The sequence below is a fragment of the Phalacrocorax aristotelis genome, chromosome 4 (genome assembly GCF_949628215.1).
Source record: "Phalacrocorax aristotelis chromosome 4, bGulAri2.1, whole genome shotgun sequence".
NCBI classification, from domain to species: Eukaryota; Metazoa; Chordata; class Aves; order Suliformes; family Phalacrocoracidae; genus Phalacrocorax; species Phalacrocorax aristotelis.
The window spans coordinates 49,229,837-49,252,335 of record NC_134279.1 but is presented as its reverse complement, the minus strand read 5'-3'; the positions used below and the strand labels follow the sequence as shown (position 1 = coordinate 49,252,335).

Genomic DNA, 22,499 nt, shown 5'->3' with positions numbered 1-22,499 from the left:
CTAGACATGGACTTGACATGTTGGAAGGTCTTGCAGCTGCACAGTGAAATCATGGCTTGGACAAGTGCATTCTGCGCTGGGTTAAAAACTGGCTGGACGGCCGAGCCTGGAGAGTGGTGGTGAATGGAGGCAAATCTGGTTGGCGGCCAGTCACGAATGGTGTTCCCCAGGGCTCAGTGTTGGGGATGGTCCTGTTCAGTATATTCACTGATGATCTGCATGAGGGGATTGAGTGCATACCCTCAGTAAGTTTGCAGATGACACCAAGCTGGGTGGAAGTGTCAATCTGCTGGAGGGCATGAAGGCCCTACAGAGGGACCTGGACAGGCTGCATCATTGGGCCGGAGCCAGTGGTATGAGATTCAACAAGGCCAAGGGCCAGGTCCTGCACTTGGGTCACAACAACCCCATGCAATGCTACAGGCTTGGGGAGGAGTGGCTGGAGAGCTGCCTGGAGGAAAAGGACTTGGGGGTCCTGGCTGACAGCCGACTGAACATGAGCCAGCATTGTGCCCCGGTGGCCAAGAAGACCAACAGCATCCTGGCTTGTATCAGGAATAGTGTGGCCAGCAGGAGCAGGGAGGTGAGGCACTGGTGATGCTGCACTTCAAGTACTGTGTTCAGTTTTGGGCCCCTCACTACAAGAAGGACATTGAGCTGCTGGAGCATGTCCAGAGAGGGGCAACGAAGTTGGTGAAGGGTCTAGAGAACGAGTCTTATGAGGAGCGGCTGAGGGAACTGGGGTTGTTTAGCCTGGAGAAGAGGAGGCTGAGGGGAGACCTTATTGCTCTCTACAACTACCTGAAATGAGGTTGTAGCGAGGCGGGGATCGGTCTCTTCTCCCTAGTAACAAGTGATAGGACGAGAGGAAATGGCCTCAAGCTGCGCCAGGGGAAGTTTAGGTTGGACATTAGGAAAAAACTTCACCAAAAGGGTTGTCAAACATTGGAACAGGCTGCCCAGGGAGGTGGTGGAGTCTCATCCCTGGAGGTATTTAAAAGAAGGGTAGGCGTGGTGCTTGAGGATATGGTTTAGTGGTGGACTTGGCAGTGATAGGTTAGCGGTTGGACTTGATGATCTTAAGGGTCTTTTCCAACCTTAATGATTCTATGATTCTGTGACATTTACCAGTTAGAGAACTTGTGCAAATTCACTACAGTTGCATCAGCTTGCTGATACTGCTAGTGATAAGTTACTTGAAACTTCCTAAGCCCTGATTTGTTAGAAAATGTCCTTGAAACAATAATAAGAGTTGCTTTCCATTTAACAGTCCTGTCTATGCATGATTTCCCAGCTAGTAATACACAAGACGGAACTTGAAATGTGTACAGCTTTCTATTTCAAAGAGCTATAACTAAGATTTCATTCAATTTTCTAGGAATCTGCCTTTATAAATGCTGACAAAGGACTTGTAATTCCAATATGTTACTTTCAGCTTATTTTTGGTATTTATTTTCCTAGCTTCTCCTGAGGGAAATTTTCTGGAGTGTTCTCTGAAGCAAAAATTATACAGTTTAAGTTTTTTCATTGCCTTTCTTCAGTACTTATAAAGAAGAAATGTTTTATATATATATGAAAGTGGATTAAGACTGTTCTACAGAAAATGTCTGGATATCTAAACAAATAAATGTGTAAAATCTAAATATGTGACAAGCCGTAACTATTAGAAAGAATGTTTATGTTAATGACGGATGTTAGATGATAATTATCTAAGGACTTTTGGGGTGCATGTGAAATCTTAACTCTGTGGCCTATGAACATAATTTGTTGCAGAAATTTTCAAAGGTAGTTTTTGGGTTTTTTTGGTGTTTTTTTGTTGTTTTTGTGGTTTTCCTTAAATATTAAAGTACAGTTAACCAGGATGCATTAAAGGTAAAGCCATCAAATTATTTAAAAAATAAACCAGAATGTGTTAATTTAAGATTCAGCTTTATTCAGGCAGAACAGAAGAATTCTTAAGTGGTCGAAAAAAAGCATTGAAACTATTTCAAACTAGATTGAATTATTACTTATGCGCATTCATATTCCTCAGACATGTTTGCAAACAAGTAATCGGAATTCTTCATGAGTTATGCAGAATGCAATATTGATGGCTCGTTGCTAGGTTACAGTCTTCCTAGCTGTGCCTAATTAATGCTCCCAGAGAAGAGGAGAGAGAAGAGCAGCGAACACCTCTTGTTCACGTGTGATTCAAAGACAAGCAATAGTTGCTAAAACTTTCTGCTCTCCTTCAGGGCTGCAACCAAGGATTATTTATATTCTGAAACAGTACAGTTTAGTCTGTGTGAAGTCTGCTATGTGTGGCTTGCGTTGCCAGTGGTAAGCTTTAAATTGCTTGTTGAAGTTGAGTTGAAGAGCAAATCATATTTCTCTAGGTGGCTGTCGCACTTTGTTCCATAGAGGCGTAAACCCATAATGCTTCCTTTCCAAAGTGTGTATGTGATACAAGTAAGGAAGGCTAGCACTTTTCCAGCGCAGTGTATTTATCAAAAATATTACATCTCTTAAAAGAGAGATTGTATATACTTCTAAAAAGTTCACACTGCCTGCTGAAGGTCTTTAGTATTTCAAGAGTTAGAGTGCAGTGCCTCTCTTGGCATTCTGCCCTGTTTATAGAGTGGACGAGCTGACATTTCACTTCTGCAGAAGGAATCTCATTCCATTCCTTCTTTAGAAGGAGATTGTTTCAAGGAATTCACAGGATGGAGATTTTGGTCTTTTCAACTGACATTTTACGTGCTGAACAGTTTCTTGTCTCTGTGGCAGGACATACTTGAAATCTTCAGTGTTTAAGGCTAGTTGGTTTGTGTGGAATAAAGACTGGTGTGATATTGTGCTGCCTTTGTTTTGGTTTTACCAGGTGGTTATTGCTTGACTGATCATATGATATTAAATTTTGTTGACATTAGCACTGGATGCTTCTAGAGGAACTGTAGGCTTAAGGCTCAGTTGTCCTATACACACTGGTGCTTGGTAGAAGCCTGAGTTACAGTAGCACAGTAGCCTCAGGGAAAGAAAGAATTTTTTCTTGGAAGTTCAATAGGTTGTATGTTTCAAAACCATCACTTCATAGAACTCTTTATGGCAAGTTGGGATATGGCTGTACTTGGCTGCTGCTTCAAGGCATTTCCCAATGTCAGTCTACAGTGGTGGCCAGAAGTTAAGAAGTTATCAGAAATACAGATAAATTGGCTAGAGATTTTTTTTTAAATTATTCTAAAAGTGGAAAGAATCTGAGCTATGACACTGGTCACAATGAGTAACAGAATCACAGTTTGTACTGAGTGCTAGAGATGGGTATAGTACTTGTAAGTAGTGTGCTCCAGTCTGCTGTAGTCCGTTTTCTCATGTGCAGGTGGGTGCCATAACTATTAATAAATTTGCTTTTTTTCCAAGTCGCCTTGCTCTCTTCTACGATGTCTGAGAGGGTGCATAAAGCAGATTAAAGAACCCCACAAAAACCCCATGTGTAATACACAGGATGGCACTTGTCAACCGTCCTGATTTGACTGTGCCTCTAGAGGTTACTCAAGGGGAAGAGGAGGACGAAAGAATACGGATGTGTTCCTCTTTGAGGCCTCTGAGGACTGCTGGGAAGCAAACAAACACTGTCTTCTCCTAGGCCAGATGTTCTTTCTTGGGTTAGGTTTTTTGTTTGTTTTGTTTTGTTTGGGGTTTCTTTCGTGGGTTTATTTTTTGTTGGGTTGTTTGGGTGGTTTGGTTGTTTTTTGTGTTTGTGTTCTTTTTCGGGTTCTTTTTTTTTCAGGGGTGGGGGTGTGTGTGTGTTCCCCCTCCCCCCCCCTTCCATGTCAGCTCTGCTCTAGCCTCAGTATTTATACTGCTCAGGAAAATGCTTATCGTGTCATGGCAGGTAATAATCTAAGAAAGAGAGGTGTATTGCAGGAAAAACAAAAATAGAACATACAAGAAGAGACAAATAGGAACAAAAAGTCTGCCAAGGAAGTCATCTGCATTCATCTGTGTTCGATTTGGATAGTGTTGAAGAACTGCACTGTCACTAACTTGCAACAAAAGGCAAAGTATGGGTTAGAACAGATGCTATTTTAAATAAGATGACCTGGACAGAAATTAAAAGTTAATGAAAGTGGAAAATACCAGCTTTGTAAAAAGTTTTTGGTGTTCTGGCCTATTCTGCTCGTGCAATTATGGGGGTTTTAGTAACAACCTGAAAACATCCTGTTCTGAATTGCGTAACATTAGAAGGCAAAGTAGCATAGTATTCTATTTAGTAAAATTTTACTTGAAAACAACCAAACCACTAATCCACAAGGCTGGTATGATTATTGCTTTGTTTTAACACTACTAAGCAAAGTTCCACAAAATGTAAAGCAGAAACTTGACCAGAAAACTGGTAACTTCTGGGAATTGGGGTTCTTTGGACCCTTGTCCACATAAAAAGCTAATTTAATAAATAAGAGTAACTTTCTGAAAAATATATGTGGAGCCTATCTAGAGGTAGCAGAGATTCAAGTAGTAAACTGCAGTATGTGGTGAGCATTTTCCCCAATTTTATTTTTGACTGAAAAGATTGTGCAGACATTAGTCATAGTTTATACTGCAGTGACTTACGTTTGTTTAGAATTCAAGACAAAGTTGCAGTCTGTGTTGGCAGACTAGTGCCATTGAGGGACAGCATGCCCCTGTGTTTATAAAGGCCTTAATCCACTCACTTTTAAAACTTTGATTTAGTTTGGTTGTTCATTGAAGGTCATATTTGATCAAACCCTTTGTTCATGCAATTATTAAAATATTGCCTTTTTTCCCCTCAGAGATTGCTTTTAAAGCAGCTGAAGAAGCTTTTTGATTTGCCCAGCTTATTAGAATTTAGATTAATTAAGTTTGTAATCAGATTTCAAGCATCGTGTTCCAGGCCAGGGATTTCTCTTAGTTTGTTTCAGACGTCACTCCCAGGGCAAATTCTGCTAAACTGCATTTTCATGCTTTGCTGAGAAATGATTGCAGGTTTTGATTTCCATTACAGAATCATTAATATTGTTAATGAGAGTTCTCATGGATAAGCACACTTAAGGAGGATCATCCCTGGGAATTGGGGGTATTATAGTTTGAGCATTTGTTAATTAGATAATTTGGCGTATGTAAGACTGTCAGATTTGAGGTGGATTTATATGTTTATTTTTGTTTTAAGGGTGACTTTGGTTGTAGTGACTTGGGTTGTGGGATTTAAATTGGAAGTAACATTGGTTCTTGTCGAGTGCGGGTTAACATTCTGATTTTTCCTCAGTTGCTGTATTCAAGAATGAGCCTGTTCCTCCATATTGAATTTGGTCCAAATTCTATTTTACAGTATTCACTTAGGACTTTTGTCTTTTAATGAAATTGATAGAAGAGTCCTATTTCATCAAGTGGGAACAGTATCTAGTCTAAAATTTCAGACATGTGAATATTGTAAAATCAGCTCTGATTTCACAGTCCTCTTGCAGGTGACTGAGAAACATTTCATCAGAGCTCTTTTGTACTCCCCTCTTGTGGTTAGCAACTGAATATGAATTTCTTTTTATCCTGACCACCTGAAAGACTTCAGGATTGCATATCCAACCAACTGAAAAATGTTTTTGGAATGCTCACTTCACTGTATTTTATGAACAATAATATTTACAAGTCTTTGGGATTACCATACATGCTAAAGATTCTTCAGTGGTGCTCTGTAAAAGATTTCTCTACTTGTCTTGCTACATAAAAAGCAAATGGTTTGTAAAACCTAAAATTACCAAATTGCCTCGGCATAGAGAGTGAATGGGAAATTTGCTGATGAAAGATCTTTCTGTGAATGGGAGAAGAGCTAGAGCAGAGGTGGAGCTTTTACAGCACTGAAGATAGAACAAAAACACTTAGGCTGTACTCTGGAAATGTGCTCTGCACAAGTGAAACTGTTTTCTAGGAGTCAAAATACACTGTTGAAACTGATGATGCCGAGCAACATCTTGCTGATGCTTATTGGATCTAGCCGATTGTAAGATTAAAAGAAAATAGCTCTTTCTTACTTAGATTGTTTTATTACTTTTCTTTGATATATGAGTTCCCATCATTTTTCTCTCAGCTGTCTTGAGAACCACTAGAACTAGAAGCCCATGAATTTATGAACTCTGCAAGTGCTGGCTTTCAGACAACATACAGTATTACGCTGCTTTAATATGTAAAATAAGCCGCTATAGTCAATGTTTGCAAAAGTAGAAAGTTGGTACACCAACCAATGATACTTTTAAGGACTGCTTTTAGACCTGTAATTTGATGTGAGAATTATCGTTACCTGGGGGGAAGAAAAAAATTCTTCTTTGGGCTTGTGTTTTTCAGAAGGTATAGTAGACTACTGAAGTTTACATGCATTTGTATTCATTATTGTCGCATAGAAATTAAAGATGAAGCTGTTAGTGTCCTCATAGGTAAAATCAGGAAAGATTTAGTGTTAAACTTGCAGGAGCAGCTTGAACTAGAGTAATGAGAAAAGGATGGTGTTTTGTAATTACTGATGTAAGGTCAGGTTGTTCAGTGATGTTAAGGGGGGGGAAAGTACTGCATGTAGTTCTGTGCATTTAGTGTTGATCGTGTTTTGTGACAAAAGTGCTGATGCAGAACCAGAAGTAGTTCAGGTTTTGGTAGTCAGAGCTTCCCTGCACCCACAGGCATGTGTACTGGATCAGTATTTACTCCATTTGATTGCTGGGCGGAAACAGCAGGAAGAAAGCTGAGTCATATTAATAGACTAGTCATCCATTCCCTCGCTGTGCCTGCAGCTTTGAGTGATGAAGGAGAACTAGGTGTGGTAGTCTCTCCTCCACCCCGGTCAATGTGCGAGGGGTGAAGGGAAATTTTTGCTCCCTGTCTTCCTGCCCCCTGTTGCATGGCTTTTATAATGGAGGAATGTTATTTTGAGTCTTCATTTTTAATATTATCAAACTAATCCACTTATGTGTGATGCCTGTCTCTAAGTTTTCCAACTTGCATACATACCTGTCTGTTCCATCTGTTTTGAACTGTGAGGTATACGAAAACTTTAAGTACCCTTTATGCTTCTAGGAAACGTTCATTCAGGAATTAATCTGTTGATTAGTGTTAACAGTTATGTAGGCATTTTTGCATATCTGACTGATCATAAAATAATTTTCCTAAATGCTTTCTGTTGCAGTTTGGAATTACAAACAGCACATAAAGAAAAAATGTTCACCCAACAATTCACAGAATCACAGGATGGTAGGGGTTGGAAGGGACCTCTGGAGATCATCTTGTCCAACCCCCCTGCTTGAGCAGGCACACCTAGAGCAGGGGGCACAGGACCATGTCCAGGCAGGTTTTGAATGTCTCCAGGGAAGGAGACTCCACAACCTCCCTGGGCAGCCTGTTCCTCTGCTCTGGCACCCTCACAGGAAAGAAGTCTTTTCTCATATTGAGGTGGAACTTCCTGTGTTCTGACTTGTGCCCATCGCCCCTTGTCCTGCCATTGGGCACTATTGAAAAGAGCCTAGTCCCATCGTCCAGACATCCACCCTTTAGATATTTATAGGTATTTATGAAATCCCCCCTCAGTCTCTCCTTCTCCAGACTGAACAAACCCAGGTCTCTCAGCCTTTCCTCATAAGGGAGACGCTCCAGTCCCCTGATCATCTTGGTAGCTCTCCGCTGGACTTGCTCAAAGAGTTCCACATCCTTCTTAAACTGGGGGGCCCAAAACCGGACTCAGTACTCCAAATGTGGTCTCACTAGGGCAGAGTAGAGGGGGAGGGTAACCTCCCTTCACCTGTTGGCCACACTCCTTTTAATGCACCCCAGGATGATGTTGGCCTTCTTGGCTGCAAGGGCACAGTGTTGGCTCATGTTATATATGCAGATCTAATTTGAAATTAAAAATGAACCAAAAAATAAAGTTGCCCATCTTTGCTGTATTGTACTGTTAGCTACTGTCCCTACTATCCCTATAATCTTTTTACATTTTCTTCTTGAAATACTGTTGGGTGTTTTGGTGTGGTACTTTTTTCCCCTTTTTCTGTTGTGAAGTATGTGACTTAAGAGAACAGACACTCAACAACTGATAGACCACAAAACAAAATAGGTTCAGTCTTCTTTTTCCTTGCAGTAGTGTTTGATAACTAAGGTGGTAGAATTCGTAAATGCCAGATGAGCAGATTGCAGGAGGAGAGCTCCATTTCCACAAGAGTCTCTTTTTCTGTTTCTTTAAAAACAGGCATGGCTATCTTAAAATTAATCTGCCACTTCTGATGTAGCTACTGTTAAGAAAGCAGGACAGGTGTAAAATAATAATGGTTCCTCAGTTCAGCACATAAGCCTGCCCACTGTGTTCTGCATGGGTCGCAAACAACAAAGCAGCATTGCTGGAAGTCTTGCAAAAAGGGAATTAATACAGTCTAGTCTTGTGTTTAGTAGGACATGAAGGTTTTAAAAAGTTTACCAGGGCATACATGGAGTCTACCCAGACCTAAGATTAAGTGCTTGCATGCCACATCCAGCATTTAGATTTAGAAATGAGGCCACAATAATTAACAAATTCATTTACTCCCAAGCAAGTCTCCTGGCTGAAGTAGAGAGGTGCAAAAGGTGTAATGTAAGAGTTACAAAAACTGAATCCAGGTAACTGGGCACTCAAGGCTGTGTACCCATAATTTTAAGAGCAAATTTATGTACATTAGCAATAAGAAACTATGCAGGTAACCACAGCACAAATCCAGTGACTACATAGGATTATTATTTTTTTTTCCAATAATGAAACTGCCTTCAAACAAAATATAAATACTGAGATGAAGAGACTGTAAATGTAAAACGCCAGTATCCTTGAAATTAACACCTTGGCTTAGTTCTCGATGGTGTTCCTCTGGAAAAAAACAAAACAAAACAAAACCCAAGAGGAAGTTATAAAGCCACCAGTTTGCTTTCAGGAGAACTTTTATAGACTCTATGTAATGCATGTATATTTTCAAATTGCAGTGCCCCTCCTTTTTATCCCAGTTGTGAAGCCTTTGACGCGATACAGAAGTGATTTCCACACTGACATCTGGTGGTAGTTCTGAAATACTGTGTTGCTTGAAATGCTATATATGGACATTTTGCAGGTCTAAGCATTAGATGCTGTCCCCTCCAGCCCTTCTGAAGTTATCTTATTGACATCTTAAAAATTTCAAATGATCAGCATCAGACCTTTATGCAGCTTCCCACAAGGCAAAGAAAGCAATGAATAAATGAGTAATTCCTCAATATTTTTCTCATTTTGCTCAGCCAGTATAACACATTAAAAAAAAGTGCCTGGGGTGTGTGAAGGAAATGATACTTAGAGTTAATTCCTTTCCTGTAGAACTCTCTTAAAAGCACAGTGGCATAATTTTATTGAGGTCTTATTTTACTGATGGTAAAATATATGTTATGTGTAAAGGACAAGGGCCTCATCACACATAGTCACGTATGTGGCTATATCCAGAGTCCAGAAGCTATGGTGATGGTTTGATTCCTCTCAGCTCCAGTCCTGATTAGGCCTGGTGTGTCCCAGTATAGCAAACAAAAAGAGCCATGACAGTGTCATTCAAGATTTCCACAGAAATGGTTGCAAGGGCTTGCCCTGTCCCTCACCCTGACACATACCAGGTTCAGTTTAAGTTCTATTTAGAAAATATCTCAAATTGGGCTACCTGTAAGAGTGACTGGGTCAGGAAAAGGAACATGCAAAATTTAATTTTGCCATGGCTCTGTGAATCTGTTTGGTATTCATCCCCATCAAATAGGTTATATACACCTCGTCATGTACCCTTTTGACACGTGCATGTTATGGCTGTACCTGTAGAGTAAGCTGTTTATAAAAATAGATCTGTATTTCCTTTGCGGTGAGTAAAAATTTGAGTCCCTCGTTCTTGTTTTAGTTCTGGCTTAGACAAACTCCTGTAGACTCAGCAGGCAGATTTTTATCAAGTTTGTGAGTTGTGTAGCAGTTCTTAAATGGTAATTTGCTTTATGTGCATAAGGTTGAGCTAAGTGCTGCTTTCATAGCAAGAGTAATGGCAGCCATTGGTTGGTCCTAATGCTTCAGAGGTTAGCTTCAGGTATAACTTTTGTTTTCTTTTCTGTGAAATTTCTGTGTGAACCCAAATAAGTACATTAAGAAAGTTCAGTTAAATAATTCATTTGGGCACATAGTTAAGAATGTTTCACATCTAAGTAGCTGCTCATTAATATGAATAATGGTAAACAGTTCAAGAGTTTGGCATCTAAATCAGATAGTTTAATATGGTATAAAATTTGCTGTAATCCGTGATGAGTAAAAAGGGTCATTCAAATCTCAAAAGACTGAATTGCTCATTATATTTAATCTTTTAGGCAAAATAGCTATTATGAATGGTGCTAATTGATCTGATAAATCTCAAAGGATGTTGGAAAGGAAGTTAAGTAATATATTGTTTTAATATCCGTAATGCATAATTTGTGAAAACTGTTGTAGTAATTTTATTGTGGCTTCAGGTTAGACTCAATATGTTTGTGTATATTAACACAGCTTGTAGAATCAGTGTCAGTTCTTTTGAACTTGTATTAATTTTCATTTATTCATTTATTAAGCTTGTTGCTTACTCAGTTTTTACACACTTCTGCTATTTATTGAACATTTTCTGTGTATATTTCTTCCTGTTAAACAGGTATTATTGAGACTGCAGATCGCCTGGATCGTGAGACTACTTCACATTACTGGTTAACTGTTTATGCAACAGACCAAGGCATTGTGCCTTTATCATCTTTCATTGAAATCTACATAGAAGTTGGGGATGTTAATGATAATGCTCCTCAGACCACAGAACCAGTTTATTACCCAGAGGTCATGGAAAACTCACCTAAAGATGTATCCGTGATTCAGATTGAGGCATTTGATCCAGATTCTAGCTCAAGTGAAAAATTAACCTACAAGATTACAAGTGGCAATCCACAGGGATTCTTTTCAATAAACCCCAAAACTGGTAAGTACAGTACAGTGTTTTATTTTACATATGAACGAATCGATGTATTTGCATAAATACATAAACCAGGCAAAATCAAGATCTTTGGTTAAACATTGTAACCATGCTTTCACAACAGTTAGAGTTAACCTGGTATCTTGGACTGCGTCAATATTAGTAAGTTACACAAACAGGTAGAAGTGGATTTGAGAGTGAAGCAGTTGTGGATGTCAAGTACTTGGAACCATCATGCGTGTTTTGGGAAGGTTTACTCTAGGCTGGTCAACGCCCACGTGCTTTTTTGTGTTTGCAGTGCAGTAAATATACTTCTGGAACGCATATTTCAGCTTAGTTTCATCCAAACTGTTTACAGCAGTCTGTCTTCCAATTTTCATGTGTAGGTTTATTGTCAGGCTTTTTGTTTTTTTCTTTCTGGGTAGTGTTAGTCTAAGCAATGCAAGCCACTTACTAACTGCAAACTCACTTGTCCCACAGTCAGAAGGGACAGTCTTTGTCAGTAACTGTTGCTGTTGTAAGAGATACAAAATCTACCTGGAAGATAATTTGCAGGGGTGGTGGTTACCTAATGAAGAGAAAGAGTCTGAGTTCAGTGGTTGGTTGGAAAGCTTCAGAAAAAACATGCTGAGGTTTTAACAGGAAAGCACAAATACAAGAAACAAGTGACCTCTTAGTAACTGAAGTACAAATACTGAAATGTGTGTAGGGCAGAGAGGCAGGAAAAAAAAAATCCATCTTAACTGAAGCTACACAGCAATTTTGAAAACAATGTAAAGGTTGCCTCTACCATCCCTTGCTCCTGAATGAATGTAGAGAAAATAGTACATATACTGCATGGTTTTTGCACAGATCTTTCCTCATGCTAAAGAAGGGTTTGGTTTTAATTCAATAATGTTTTGTTGGGTTGGGTGCAGCTTAACTTTTCATATGTTGCATTTGGGTACGGTTTCACAGTACAGATTACAAGAGATGCTTCTGATTCACTCAGCCAGAAATTTCTTCTCAGAATCCACAGATTTTTAGACTAGAGGTGCTGTAGAAATGTAGAAAGTGGCCTTAATCTGTAACGAACCTAGTAAGTGGAAGGGAGTAATACAAGCCATATTCATTTAGCTCTTGCTCGTGCATGGAGGGTATTTCAGGGGATTTAAAAGACCAAAAATTGTGTGAAAAATGTTTTGAAAGCTGGGTTGACATTATGGCCTTCATTCTGTTTCATAGTTGTTTCAGCTCAGGGTATGAAAGACTTGCCTGCTGTATCAGCTGTAATTGCTGTGTCAGCAGAGCTCTGAGTGCAAACACAGGTATGTTGTTTGGGTTATTTCTGACAATAACTTCTTTGTTGGCATGTGCTGCATCTGCTCGTGAAGACATTGCCAAGAGGGACATATGAAATAGCTATAGCAACAGAAGAGCTTTAGCATAGTTAAAGCCTGTATCTAAATACCATATTTACAGAAGCTTTGGTTTTAGAACGAAGGCAGCCTAAGAAGTAAAACAAGAAAAATTCAACCACAAAGTCTTCAAAAGAGAATGCAGGAACTCTGTGTGCATGCTTTACTTCTGTTTGTGTTTCTCTGCTTACACACGATGCACAAGGAAAATTTTTCTGCTCATCTACTTCCTCGCCCTTTCTGTTTTTGAAAAGTACTATTTGCTTGCTACTTCAATACTTCTTGTCATCTCCATCAGTAATACTGATAAAACTGGGAGAAAAATTGCGTGTGAGTTGGGTGGAAAGAACTGCATGACTGCAGTACTCAAATTGCAAGTGAACATAAGCTCTACCTACATTCATTTACTCTTTACTGTATAATTGGCCAACTATTTTTGGTTACTGTTTCCTTATTTTTTTCTGTAGTGCATTTTCTCGTCCTCTTTCTTCTGGTCCTTTCCTACTCCTCTCTGCCTTCTGTATAATTATGTAGCATTTTCCAAACTTTGTTTTTAAAAAAGACACTTGCATGCCTCCCTTACCTAAGTTTTGAGATGAAGAAACATCTTTATTCCTATTTAATGGATAGAAAAATTAGGGCAGCAGGAGACTGTGACTTGTCTTCAGACAGAGTTTTCAGTTTTCCACATCAGTAGCTTAGTGCCGATCTCATTTATGTTAGAAAGGGAGCTTGAGGGGGCTCAACACAGTACATGGTGAAGTGAGAAGGAACACTTAATAGAAAGCTAATAAAGATTTTCTGTCAAGAGAGTTTCTTACCTGCCTTTATTGTAGCATGCATATTGTAGAAGCAAGCAGTGCAGTTCTGAATCTTTCTCAGCTCTGTGTTAAAGGAGGGAAAAAAAAAAAGACAAAAACCACTAAATGGAAATAATTTTAAAATTATATTTCAGAATACAAGCACTGAAAAGAAAATCATCTCCCTCTGATTTACGTTCAGCAGGAGAAATTTTTTTTAATATAGTTAAAATTATAGGTAAACTCATTGTCTATTACTGTTAAAATTGTAATGCCTAGATATAGTAAACATAGAGAGGAGAGGAAGAGAAGAGATGGGCAGAGGAAAAGTGAAGGGAAACCTCTTTGGCTGGTTTCTGTTGTGTTCCTAGAGTGCACTCACGTAAGTTCAATATTAAATAGCTAACTCATGTATATTGTCTTCCTAATATATAGGACACTGGATTTCATGTGATCTAATGGGCTGTCTTGTTTTTCCTGTACATGTTCAGTTTGAAAGTGTCAGTCTACAGTAGGCACTAACATAGTGGTAAGACGAGTTTTGACGGAGGTTATCAGGAACGTAACTTCCCAAGTCTCTTGCCAGTCTATTAGAAATCAAATATATTTAACCTGAATAGATCTTATTTGGGGTGAAAGCGCTTTCACTAGGATTGGGATGTTAAGGAATTGAAAAACGACTTTAAAAGACACCAGTTATTGTTGTAGTTATAGCACAGTGTATTTTATTTTCCTAAATTAATTAACATAGGTCTCAGCTGAAGAGTTCATTTGACTAGAATTAGTGAGATCAAACCTTGTCTTCGCTTATGCAGGTATGTTACCCTTGTTGGACCCTGTGAGGCTATTGCACTGTAAGGTATTCGTCAAAGAAACAGAAACCTTCACAGGGCCCCAGGTTTGTCTTCTAGCTAAAGGGGAGATAGGGCTGGAGTATGAATCAAGTCTTCAACTGTATCCCAGTATAACAGTGAAAGTGACAGAGTAAGAGAGTTAAGCGTGTGTGACACTTACTTCAGGCCACTGTGCAACCCCAAAGGCAAATCGAGGACTGTAATGGCATTCAGTCTGAGTCAAGGAAAGGCTAGTGTTGGGTTTCTTAAATTATGTGGTGAGTGCTAAAAATACGTTTCATCTGATACTATGTTATTGTCTCCTCTCCAGGTCAGGGATCCATCTTTTTCTGTCTCTTTATAGAATTTAACACTATGATATTGTGGTCCACAGCTGGAACTCCCACACATAACAGTAATACAGATTATAAATAGCAATAACCTATATGTAACCTATGTCAAGTAAAATACTGCTTTCTGTTCTTTGTAATTAATTTCTAGAGTTGTACAGGCTCCACACTAAGATGTCTCTGTCTTTGTGCAGTAATGCTGAATTTTTAGATGGCGAAGCTGACTGACATGGACCTATGCAGGATATAGCTCATCTTTCAAAGAAAGAAGAGATCTCTTTTCAGGACAAGAACTATTGATTGGCTGATCTGTTCCTCAGAAATGCTACTAGCTGCAGTAGTATCTGTGTGCTGCTTACAATGATCGGTTTCTGAGCGTCCCCTTCAGTAAATCTTCATTGGCACTTAAAAACATCTTTTGTATTTTAAGTAATTATAAAATAACTTAGTTAAAGAAACATTGCTAAATATTTCTTTACCTGCAGAACTGCTGTTTCACTTTTTGGAGCAGGATATATAACATTGTACATCACAGGACATCTCGTAACTTTTCAGATATACCTGGCCTTTCATTAAAGCAAGTGCAATATCCTTTTCTTTAGTTTTGGAGTTTCCATGTAATGAAAAAAGCTGCTGTACATGTGAGCTGGCCAGGTGGAATAAAAATAGTTATCATAATATTATTTGCAGGAAAAAAAAAACCACAGCAAAGACTAATTCCACAACTTTCATGCTCAACCTGAACACAACTGTAGATAAATATGTAAGTTATGGTAACTAATTTATATCTGCTTAACTTCTTGCAAAATAGGTTGTAATTAAATACAGAAGCAATTGACAAAAATGGTAGAGTTCCAAGGCATTTTAATATGTTTAGATGGCAGAATTTGATAGCTGTTCAGAACACACGTCTTGGGACTCTATGGTTAATCTCCCCACTTAACCCTAGAGCTATTGCACTGAGGATCAGAAAAGGTTTGCGCTTTTAGCAACACTCGTGTAAAGCAAAGGATTATAGAAGAGTAAACAAGTTCTGGGTTTTGTGCTTTGGAGCTCACCATGTGCAATATTTTTTCTGATATGTGTAACAGAAAGTCATTTAGTAATTTTTCTGTTTATTGTGGGTGTGGTTTATTTGCTTTTGAGTTGTTGGGTTTTTTTTTATTTTTACATTTTGTAATTACCTTGTAACAAGGTCAAAGACTTTGAAACTTAATTATCAAAATACTCTTAGCTGATAGTTTTCGTATTTCACTGGATATATTTGGATGCATTTTGTCTGAGACAGCAATGAATGTACAAAAGTGGATGCTCTGAGGAATGAGTAATGAGCTGTTTCACTTAAAAGTCAGTGATACAATTCCAATCTAGTTGCAGGAATGAAAAGTTTTACATCTCACTGATGTAAACTCAATGGTTTTATTTACAAAACACAACTGAATATTATATTGTTTGAACTACATTACTGAATATTCAGTATTTTTACACAATCATACTGAGTGGACAAATACATATTTTTCTGTCTTTGATTCTTTCATGTTGTAAGATCTTAATTTGCCTTACTGCTTTTGAGGAGGAGTGTTGGAAGCATTGACAGTTGATAGCAGGATTGCAGTAATTCTTAGAGAAGGTGGAACAGGTACTTAGTATGGCATCTACTAAAAATAGCTGGTAATACCATTGTATATAAGTGTACATTTATGGGCTGTTTGTGAATTACGATTAAATAATTTCTAATATGTATTGGATTAACCATTTAGAAATTGATCTGTTAGTGCCAATTCAAGTTACTCTATTCATTTTATGAAGAGCATTCAATCAAAACATGTCATTTCTTCCTGTCTGAGACAGGAGAGTGGGACATGCATTAAATACAAGCTTTTTGTTGTACCTGGTAAGAGCTGTAAGGGTAGAATAGAAATGAGCTCCCCAATTTAAGATGTATACTTAGAGTTCGCCAGAGTGAAATTGTAGTGGGCTAGCACAAAATTATTTTTATATCATTGCTTCCTGTGTTTTGTAGTTTTCTTCTATTTTTATTCTTTAAATTGAAGGATTGTGACCTTGATGTGAAATTAGAAGAAAGGTATTCAGCTTTAACGGACCAACAGTAATGGCTCAACAAGTTATATGTAAAACATGGAGATTTAAGAGCTAAGGAAACCATCCTTAATTGCTGCAGAACTAGAGCCATTAGACTGGACTTTCTAAACAAAAGAGCTCACTGAATTCCCCTAGGCTCTGCATCTGTTTCCATATGGATGGAATAGTTTTACCATGCCACGATTTTCAAATATGGCTGCTACTAAACGATACAGGCTTTTTAGAATTAATATGTCAAGGACTGATGAGTTAAGGTGCCCGAAAGCTTATACTACTTCCTTGGAAGTGGCAGTATACGCATTAGAGTGGCAAAAACGGCATTTGCATAGTGAAAGGAGTTCCAGTTCTCCTTGGTATTGCTAGCAAGAAACTGGAATCCTAACCAGGTATCCATACAAGGTGAGGGAAGACGCTTTTTGCATTACCTTGCCCATGTATTCGGGCCAGAAATAATTTCTGATCTTTTTGCTGAATTGGTATGCTTATTTCCACTCCCTTGGGATTTCTGTTACATTTGTTGTACCAACTAGATTTGGCTTGGGGAAAGAGTCAGGGTTGGGTTGCAAATAACATTTTCTCCAGAAGCCATGTCATACTTCAGAAATTCAAAACGATAATAGCAAATGAGGCAGGGAGTTACTTGATGTTGCTCCATATAACAAGTTTGAGTCATATTTGCAGAAATCCTGACTGCTAAAATATAGCTTTCTATGCCTTTAATGCAACTTGATATGAAAATGATGTATACCTCTGAAAACTAGACTCGGATTCATAACCTGGACAGGAGAATGACAAAATTAATTTTGAGTGTTAATTTCCCCATACTTAAGTTTTGCAGGTATAAAATAGGATAATTGCACAACCTAATTGCTTGGGATTGTTGTGAAGATATATTCATCCATATTTATGAAGCACTTCAGTATTATCATGAGAATGCCACAGACATTCCTTTGAGGAAATTAGTAATCCTGTGGTGTAGGAGTTAGGCCATTTAGATAAGGCCTTTCTTACATAGGGAATTCCAGCAGAAGCATTGAGTAGTTACACATTTCAGAGCATACTGTGTCCTGTGCTCCCAATGAGGCCTGGGTCTGCGCATCTTAATGCAGACAAGCAAGGCAAGTCAAGTTAGGATGATATGGCAGTCTTGACTCTGCAATTTCCTTGTTTGAGTGACTAACTGAAGATAAGTGTTTGTCTAGGATTTAATGTTATTTGACATTACTTCTGCTCTTATTTTCTTTTTTTCTATGCTCTTTCTTCCTATCTCAAGTTTTTGAAAGTTCTTACAATGTACTTACTGTGGCAATTTAGGATTGTGGCAGTTTGTTTCATAAATCATGCCACGCTTCAAAACATGCATTACAAAGTTAACATCAACCTTCAGATTAAGTGCTGATTTAAAGACATGTTTATATATGCAATCCCAAAATAGAATGCTGTTTTAATGTAAAAAAGTTTGTTCAATCAAACAGCATGATAAAAATTTTGGTAATACCGAGTCTGTGGTTCTCACTGTTTGTTAGTCTCTAGTAATCATCAGAGCTTTGTGAAGTTATAAAATGCTAATAGCTCATGAGTGAATCGTCTACCTTACACAATTTTATAATTTTACACGGTTTGTAACCTTTAATGCAGTATCTCTCTGTGTGTGTCTGATTTGGAGACTGAGTGAAGTGAAATAGGAAATGGGTACAGCTGCGAACAACTTCCATGGATTTCCGATAACACTGGAGAATTACTTAGTGAGGAAATGAAAGGCCAGTGACCACACAGTAGTATTGGCTTCATTTTAACAAAGGAAATCTTTGTTGTTTAACTACTTGTGGGTTTTAATCCCAGTTGACCTAATATTTTAGAACTTGAATAAAACCGGTATTACTACATTGCACGCTAATGTGATTTAAAGTTAAATAAAGACCCAAACACTGAAATTGTTCTTGTTACTTCTGTAGCTGGCAAACAGTGCCAGGCTCAATTATTGTTCATTCTTGTCACGCAGACCAGAGTGTATGTAGCAGCCTTCATGTGCCCAGCTGTTTACCTGTCACATGCAGAAAAAATAAAGGATTTGATTACACTGTCTCTAGAACAGATTATTTTTTTTTCTTTACCTTTACCGAAAACATGACCAGAATTAACTCAAATATTTGTTAAACTCCTGCAACCAGAGAGGATTACATGAGTAGACAAAAGTTTGTATAGACATACATTTGGAAAGAGTTTAATTCTGCAAAAAGCTGCTTTTATTTGCCTTTTTAAATATTGTTTTAAGCACTTGAAGTGCTATTAGACTAATGGTTTTCGACCTGGTCTTTTTTGGAACTTGGAAAACAAGTTCATGTCTGTGAAATTTCTAATAACATCTTCACATCCACTCACTGTACCATACTTAGGCATTTAGTACTTCAAAAGATAGCTGCCTAGAGTATAGCAAATTTTCAATTTTAAAAACTATTTGCAAGGATTTCTGTAGAGATAACTTCTGACTTTCAGGTAGTGGTGTTGGGGTACTTTTTTAATTTATTTATTCTGTTACATCTCTTTGGAAAAAGAAATGGTAGGAGCTGGTGAAATATATGGGAAGCATAGCAGTCTTTCCCTTCTTTTTCTGTCCCTGGAACTACATAAAAACTTCAGGTCATGCTCTGCATGATCTATGTAGTAAAGCAGGAGTCTAAGAGAAAGAGAGGTTTTGTTAAAATTTTCCTATATTCTGATGCAGAAATGGTGATAGACTCCCTCTATATTGTATGTTCTTTTGAGCTGGTATATATAACGTGCAAAATTATAATTGTAGTCTGGGAAAAGACGGTGATCAGATAATATTATGAGCCACTTGCATAGTACTACCTTCATGTAGTATAATGGCTTTCAAAGATATTTCCTTGATAGGCTCTCTGAGTAGTATAATTAATGGAGTTTGTGTATATAACAACACTGTAACATTAGAATTGATTAATTTCCTGTTAAGAGGTTACTCAGAATTAGTGCCCTGATTCAAGTCTAGCTTGATCTTTGAGTGATGAAAATAACAGATGAATCCCAGAAAAAATATAGTTCTCCATAAAGTAATATAATTTTTCTATCTGAAAAATTCAGTGGAGTCACAGTCAAAGGCTAACTAGGAGTGAGCTATAAAATTCTTCTGAGAGCTGAGACAAGACCTTTGGCAGCAGTTTATGTGATCATCTCTGTCATGAGCGTTGCATGGAGGTCTTTACATATGGTTCAGTTACAAAAGCAGTTCCTTTAGATCAGTAGATAAAAGACTGCAGTGCATTCCAGACTTGTTCTAGTAGTAGTCTGTCTTGTAAATGTAGGAAATAACATGCAATTAAAACAAAAGGGGGGGGGGGTGAGGGAGAAGGCAGGAGCATTGTATAAATCTCCAAATTCTCACTTAGAAATGAGTGTTTTAGGGCTTAGATGTGTAGCAAGTTAGGGGCCCTCAGATATTCTTAGTGTCATTTTAACATCTTTCTCTGTACTTTTGTAAATACATATGTCCTCCATAAACCATTCTTAACATCAAAGGAGAGAAGATAGTAACAACAATTGTATCTAACAGAGTTGTTCTACTGTTGCCTCAACTTTCCTTTCATATGAAAGATTTAAATGAGCAGCCAATGAAAATTCCAAGAAGGTTATTTGTAGGCTTAAGGCTGCCCAGAACCCTGAAATATCTCAAGGTGCTAATCTGTACCTTGTTTATCCATATACACAGAACACTGGAATAAGGCAATTCTTCTTTAATTAAGAAAAAAAAAAAGAATTATTTTTATTCATTGTGTTAGATCATAAGATGTTCTTTCTGGCATGCTACTCTCAGTTCCTGTGTCAGTTCCTTCAAGATAAAAAATTTTACATCCAGTGTCAGTGCTGTGATAAATGTTGAAAAAACCTCTGCCAAATCACATTTTTAATTCATCTTTTTCAAGTCTTTCAAAAGCCTTCTGAACTTCAACAATAGAAATATAATTCTGTTTGGCTTTTGAAGGAGACACATTCTTGAACTTGTCTACATTTTCAAACTTAGAACACTGTATTTTCAAATTAGATGGCCAATTCTGAAGTTGGCAAAGCAAGACCAACCATCTCTTACAACTGATGAGCTTTCTTAAGGAAATCCTCATGGTTTGAATTAATAAAAAACAAATACTGAAATAAATAAACCATTTAGGCTCATGCACATGAAAAAAAAATCCAGTGATGAGCATTTGGAAGGTGAATCTTCCCCCTCCATAAACCATATCTTCAAAATTTGGAGGGAATGGATTTTGTCCATGACAGTCATTTAGCTAGTTTCATATCTGTTCTCTACAAATTAGTTAAATATTATTTTTTCACGTTTTTATATTTTAAAATGTAATGTTAGTTAAATAAAACATTATGACTTTCTCAGATGAGTTTATCTTTCATGAATTAATAATTCTATCTAGACTAAAATGAAGGTTTTTGATACTAAGCTGTATTTTGTGTAGCCACTTACCCCTCTGTTTTGTCTTGGTTCGTTTGCTGTCATCAATTACTAGTATGGTGTTGTAACGGAATTATGAGCTACATCTGACTATGAAAGAATTCTTTTTTGTGCCAGCGTTATTTTATGACCTGTACATGTTTAGGTCCAGTGGGTGGTCTCATTTGTCTTTGTGCAGATGAGGTCTTAGATGTGCTAAGATAACTGATATCAAAACCTTCCCTTTACAGTTTTGTTTCCAAGGTTGTTACAGTAAGAGAGATCACACTTAAAACTAGTACTTTCTGTAGAGTTTTCTGGCATCCTGTAGGGTTATTTGGAAACTGTTTTCCCAGAAGATACTTCCTAATTAGAATATGCTAAATACTAAGAAACTTTAACGAGATGCTTTTGTTTATTACTTCACTCAGAACCTACCACTGTCACTTATCAAAAAGTTTTAAACAGCTTTTCTCATACTTTGAAAGAAAAAAAATCAAGTAGTACTAAACTTTCTATTCTTCCCCCATAACACATTTTCCTGTTTGTAGAATTTTATTAAATACCAAAAAGAGCTTAATAATTTCTGGTGTTACTTACAGTCATTCTCAACGAATTAGTTATATACTGTAATTGCAACCAAAACACTGTTTTGTGACTAAAGAACAGTCTTAGTAAAAAGTGTTGAATCGCATAAAAGCAATTTTGACCTCAAGACAACCGCCAACATGGCAACCTGCTCTGATATTTCTCTTTGAAATAATTTATTCTTAACTCACTGTAATAACTTTTTAAATCTCTGTTTTAATGTTTAGGTTGTTTGTGTATGGAGGTGTAGCTGCAGTGCAGACCTTGACTTTATGGTTGTTGCTATTTGTAGTTACAAATCTGCTTGTTGATGAATACCTTCAGTTAATGCAAAAAACGTCACAATTAAATTTTGTTTAACTACTTTGCATTTCAGAGCAATATTTATAAATTATAAATAAATAGCATTACCAGCAGAGTAAATTCCAGAGACTATATATACATTCTTTCTTTGTGAATTTGTCAATCTTCCTTAATCCATGTGTGAGTTGCAACAGTTTTATAGGAGATTAATTGTGAAATCGTAAAACTTCTGTGGCAGAGGAAGTGACCTCGAAACTCACCTCAATCCTTTAATAATCAGTCTTAAATACTTCTCTCAGCTGATCATGAATTTTCTAAAACATAGTAACAACGGAGGCCTGGCTACATTAAGCTGAAAAATGCATCTTCTTTCTTCAGAGGAAATAAAAAAAGCCAAGTTTGGAAAGGAGTGTGGGTTTTTTATCTTTAAGTGCTATAAATGCAGTAAGGTTACATCAGGTCGGAAAAGATCTTTCAAGATAATGTGAGATTTTATGGCAATAATGCTATACTTAATTATTGAAGACAATATGTCTGAAAATGAGATAATAAAGGAGTGTCGTGAAGATCAGGTTACTTAAAGAGTTAATTACTGAAGGCATTTGAGCTTTGAATTGGTGTGTCCGTAGTATACCAGGTGGTCCTGAAGGCAAGGGTATTTTTGCAAGGTAAGCAACGAGATAACAAAAA

General features: G+C 37.5%; 1 protein-coding gene across 5 annotated transcripts in view; it reads left to right on the top strand.

The window, feature by feature from the left end:
* Window positions 1-22,499, top strand: part of FAT1 (FAT atypical cadherin 1) — a 112,324-nt gene that overhangs the window by 28,491 nt on the left and 61,334 nt on the right. For all 5 annotated transcript variants that reach the window (XM_075091332.1, XM_075091333.1, XM_075091331.1 and 2 more), the window contains exon 3: window positions 10,668-10,982. In XM_075091332.1, the coding sequence (XP_074947433.1) occupies window positions 10,668-10,982 (315 nt within the window). The remainder of the gene's footprint in view (window positions 1-10,667; window positions 10,983-22,499) is intronic.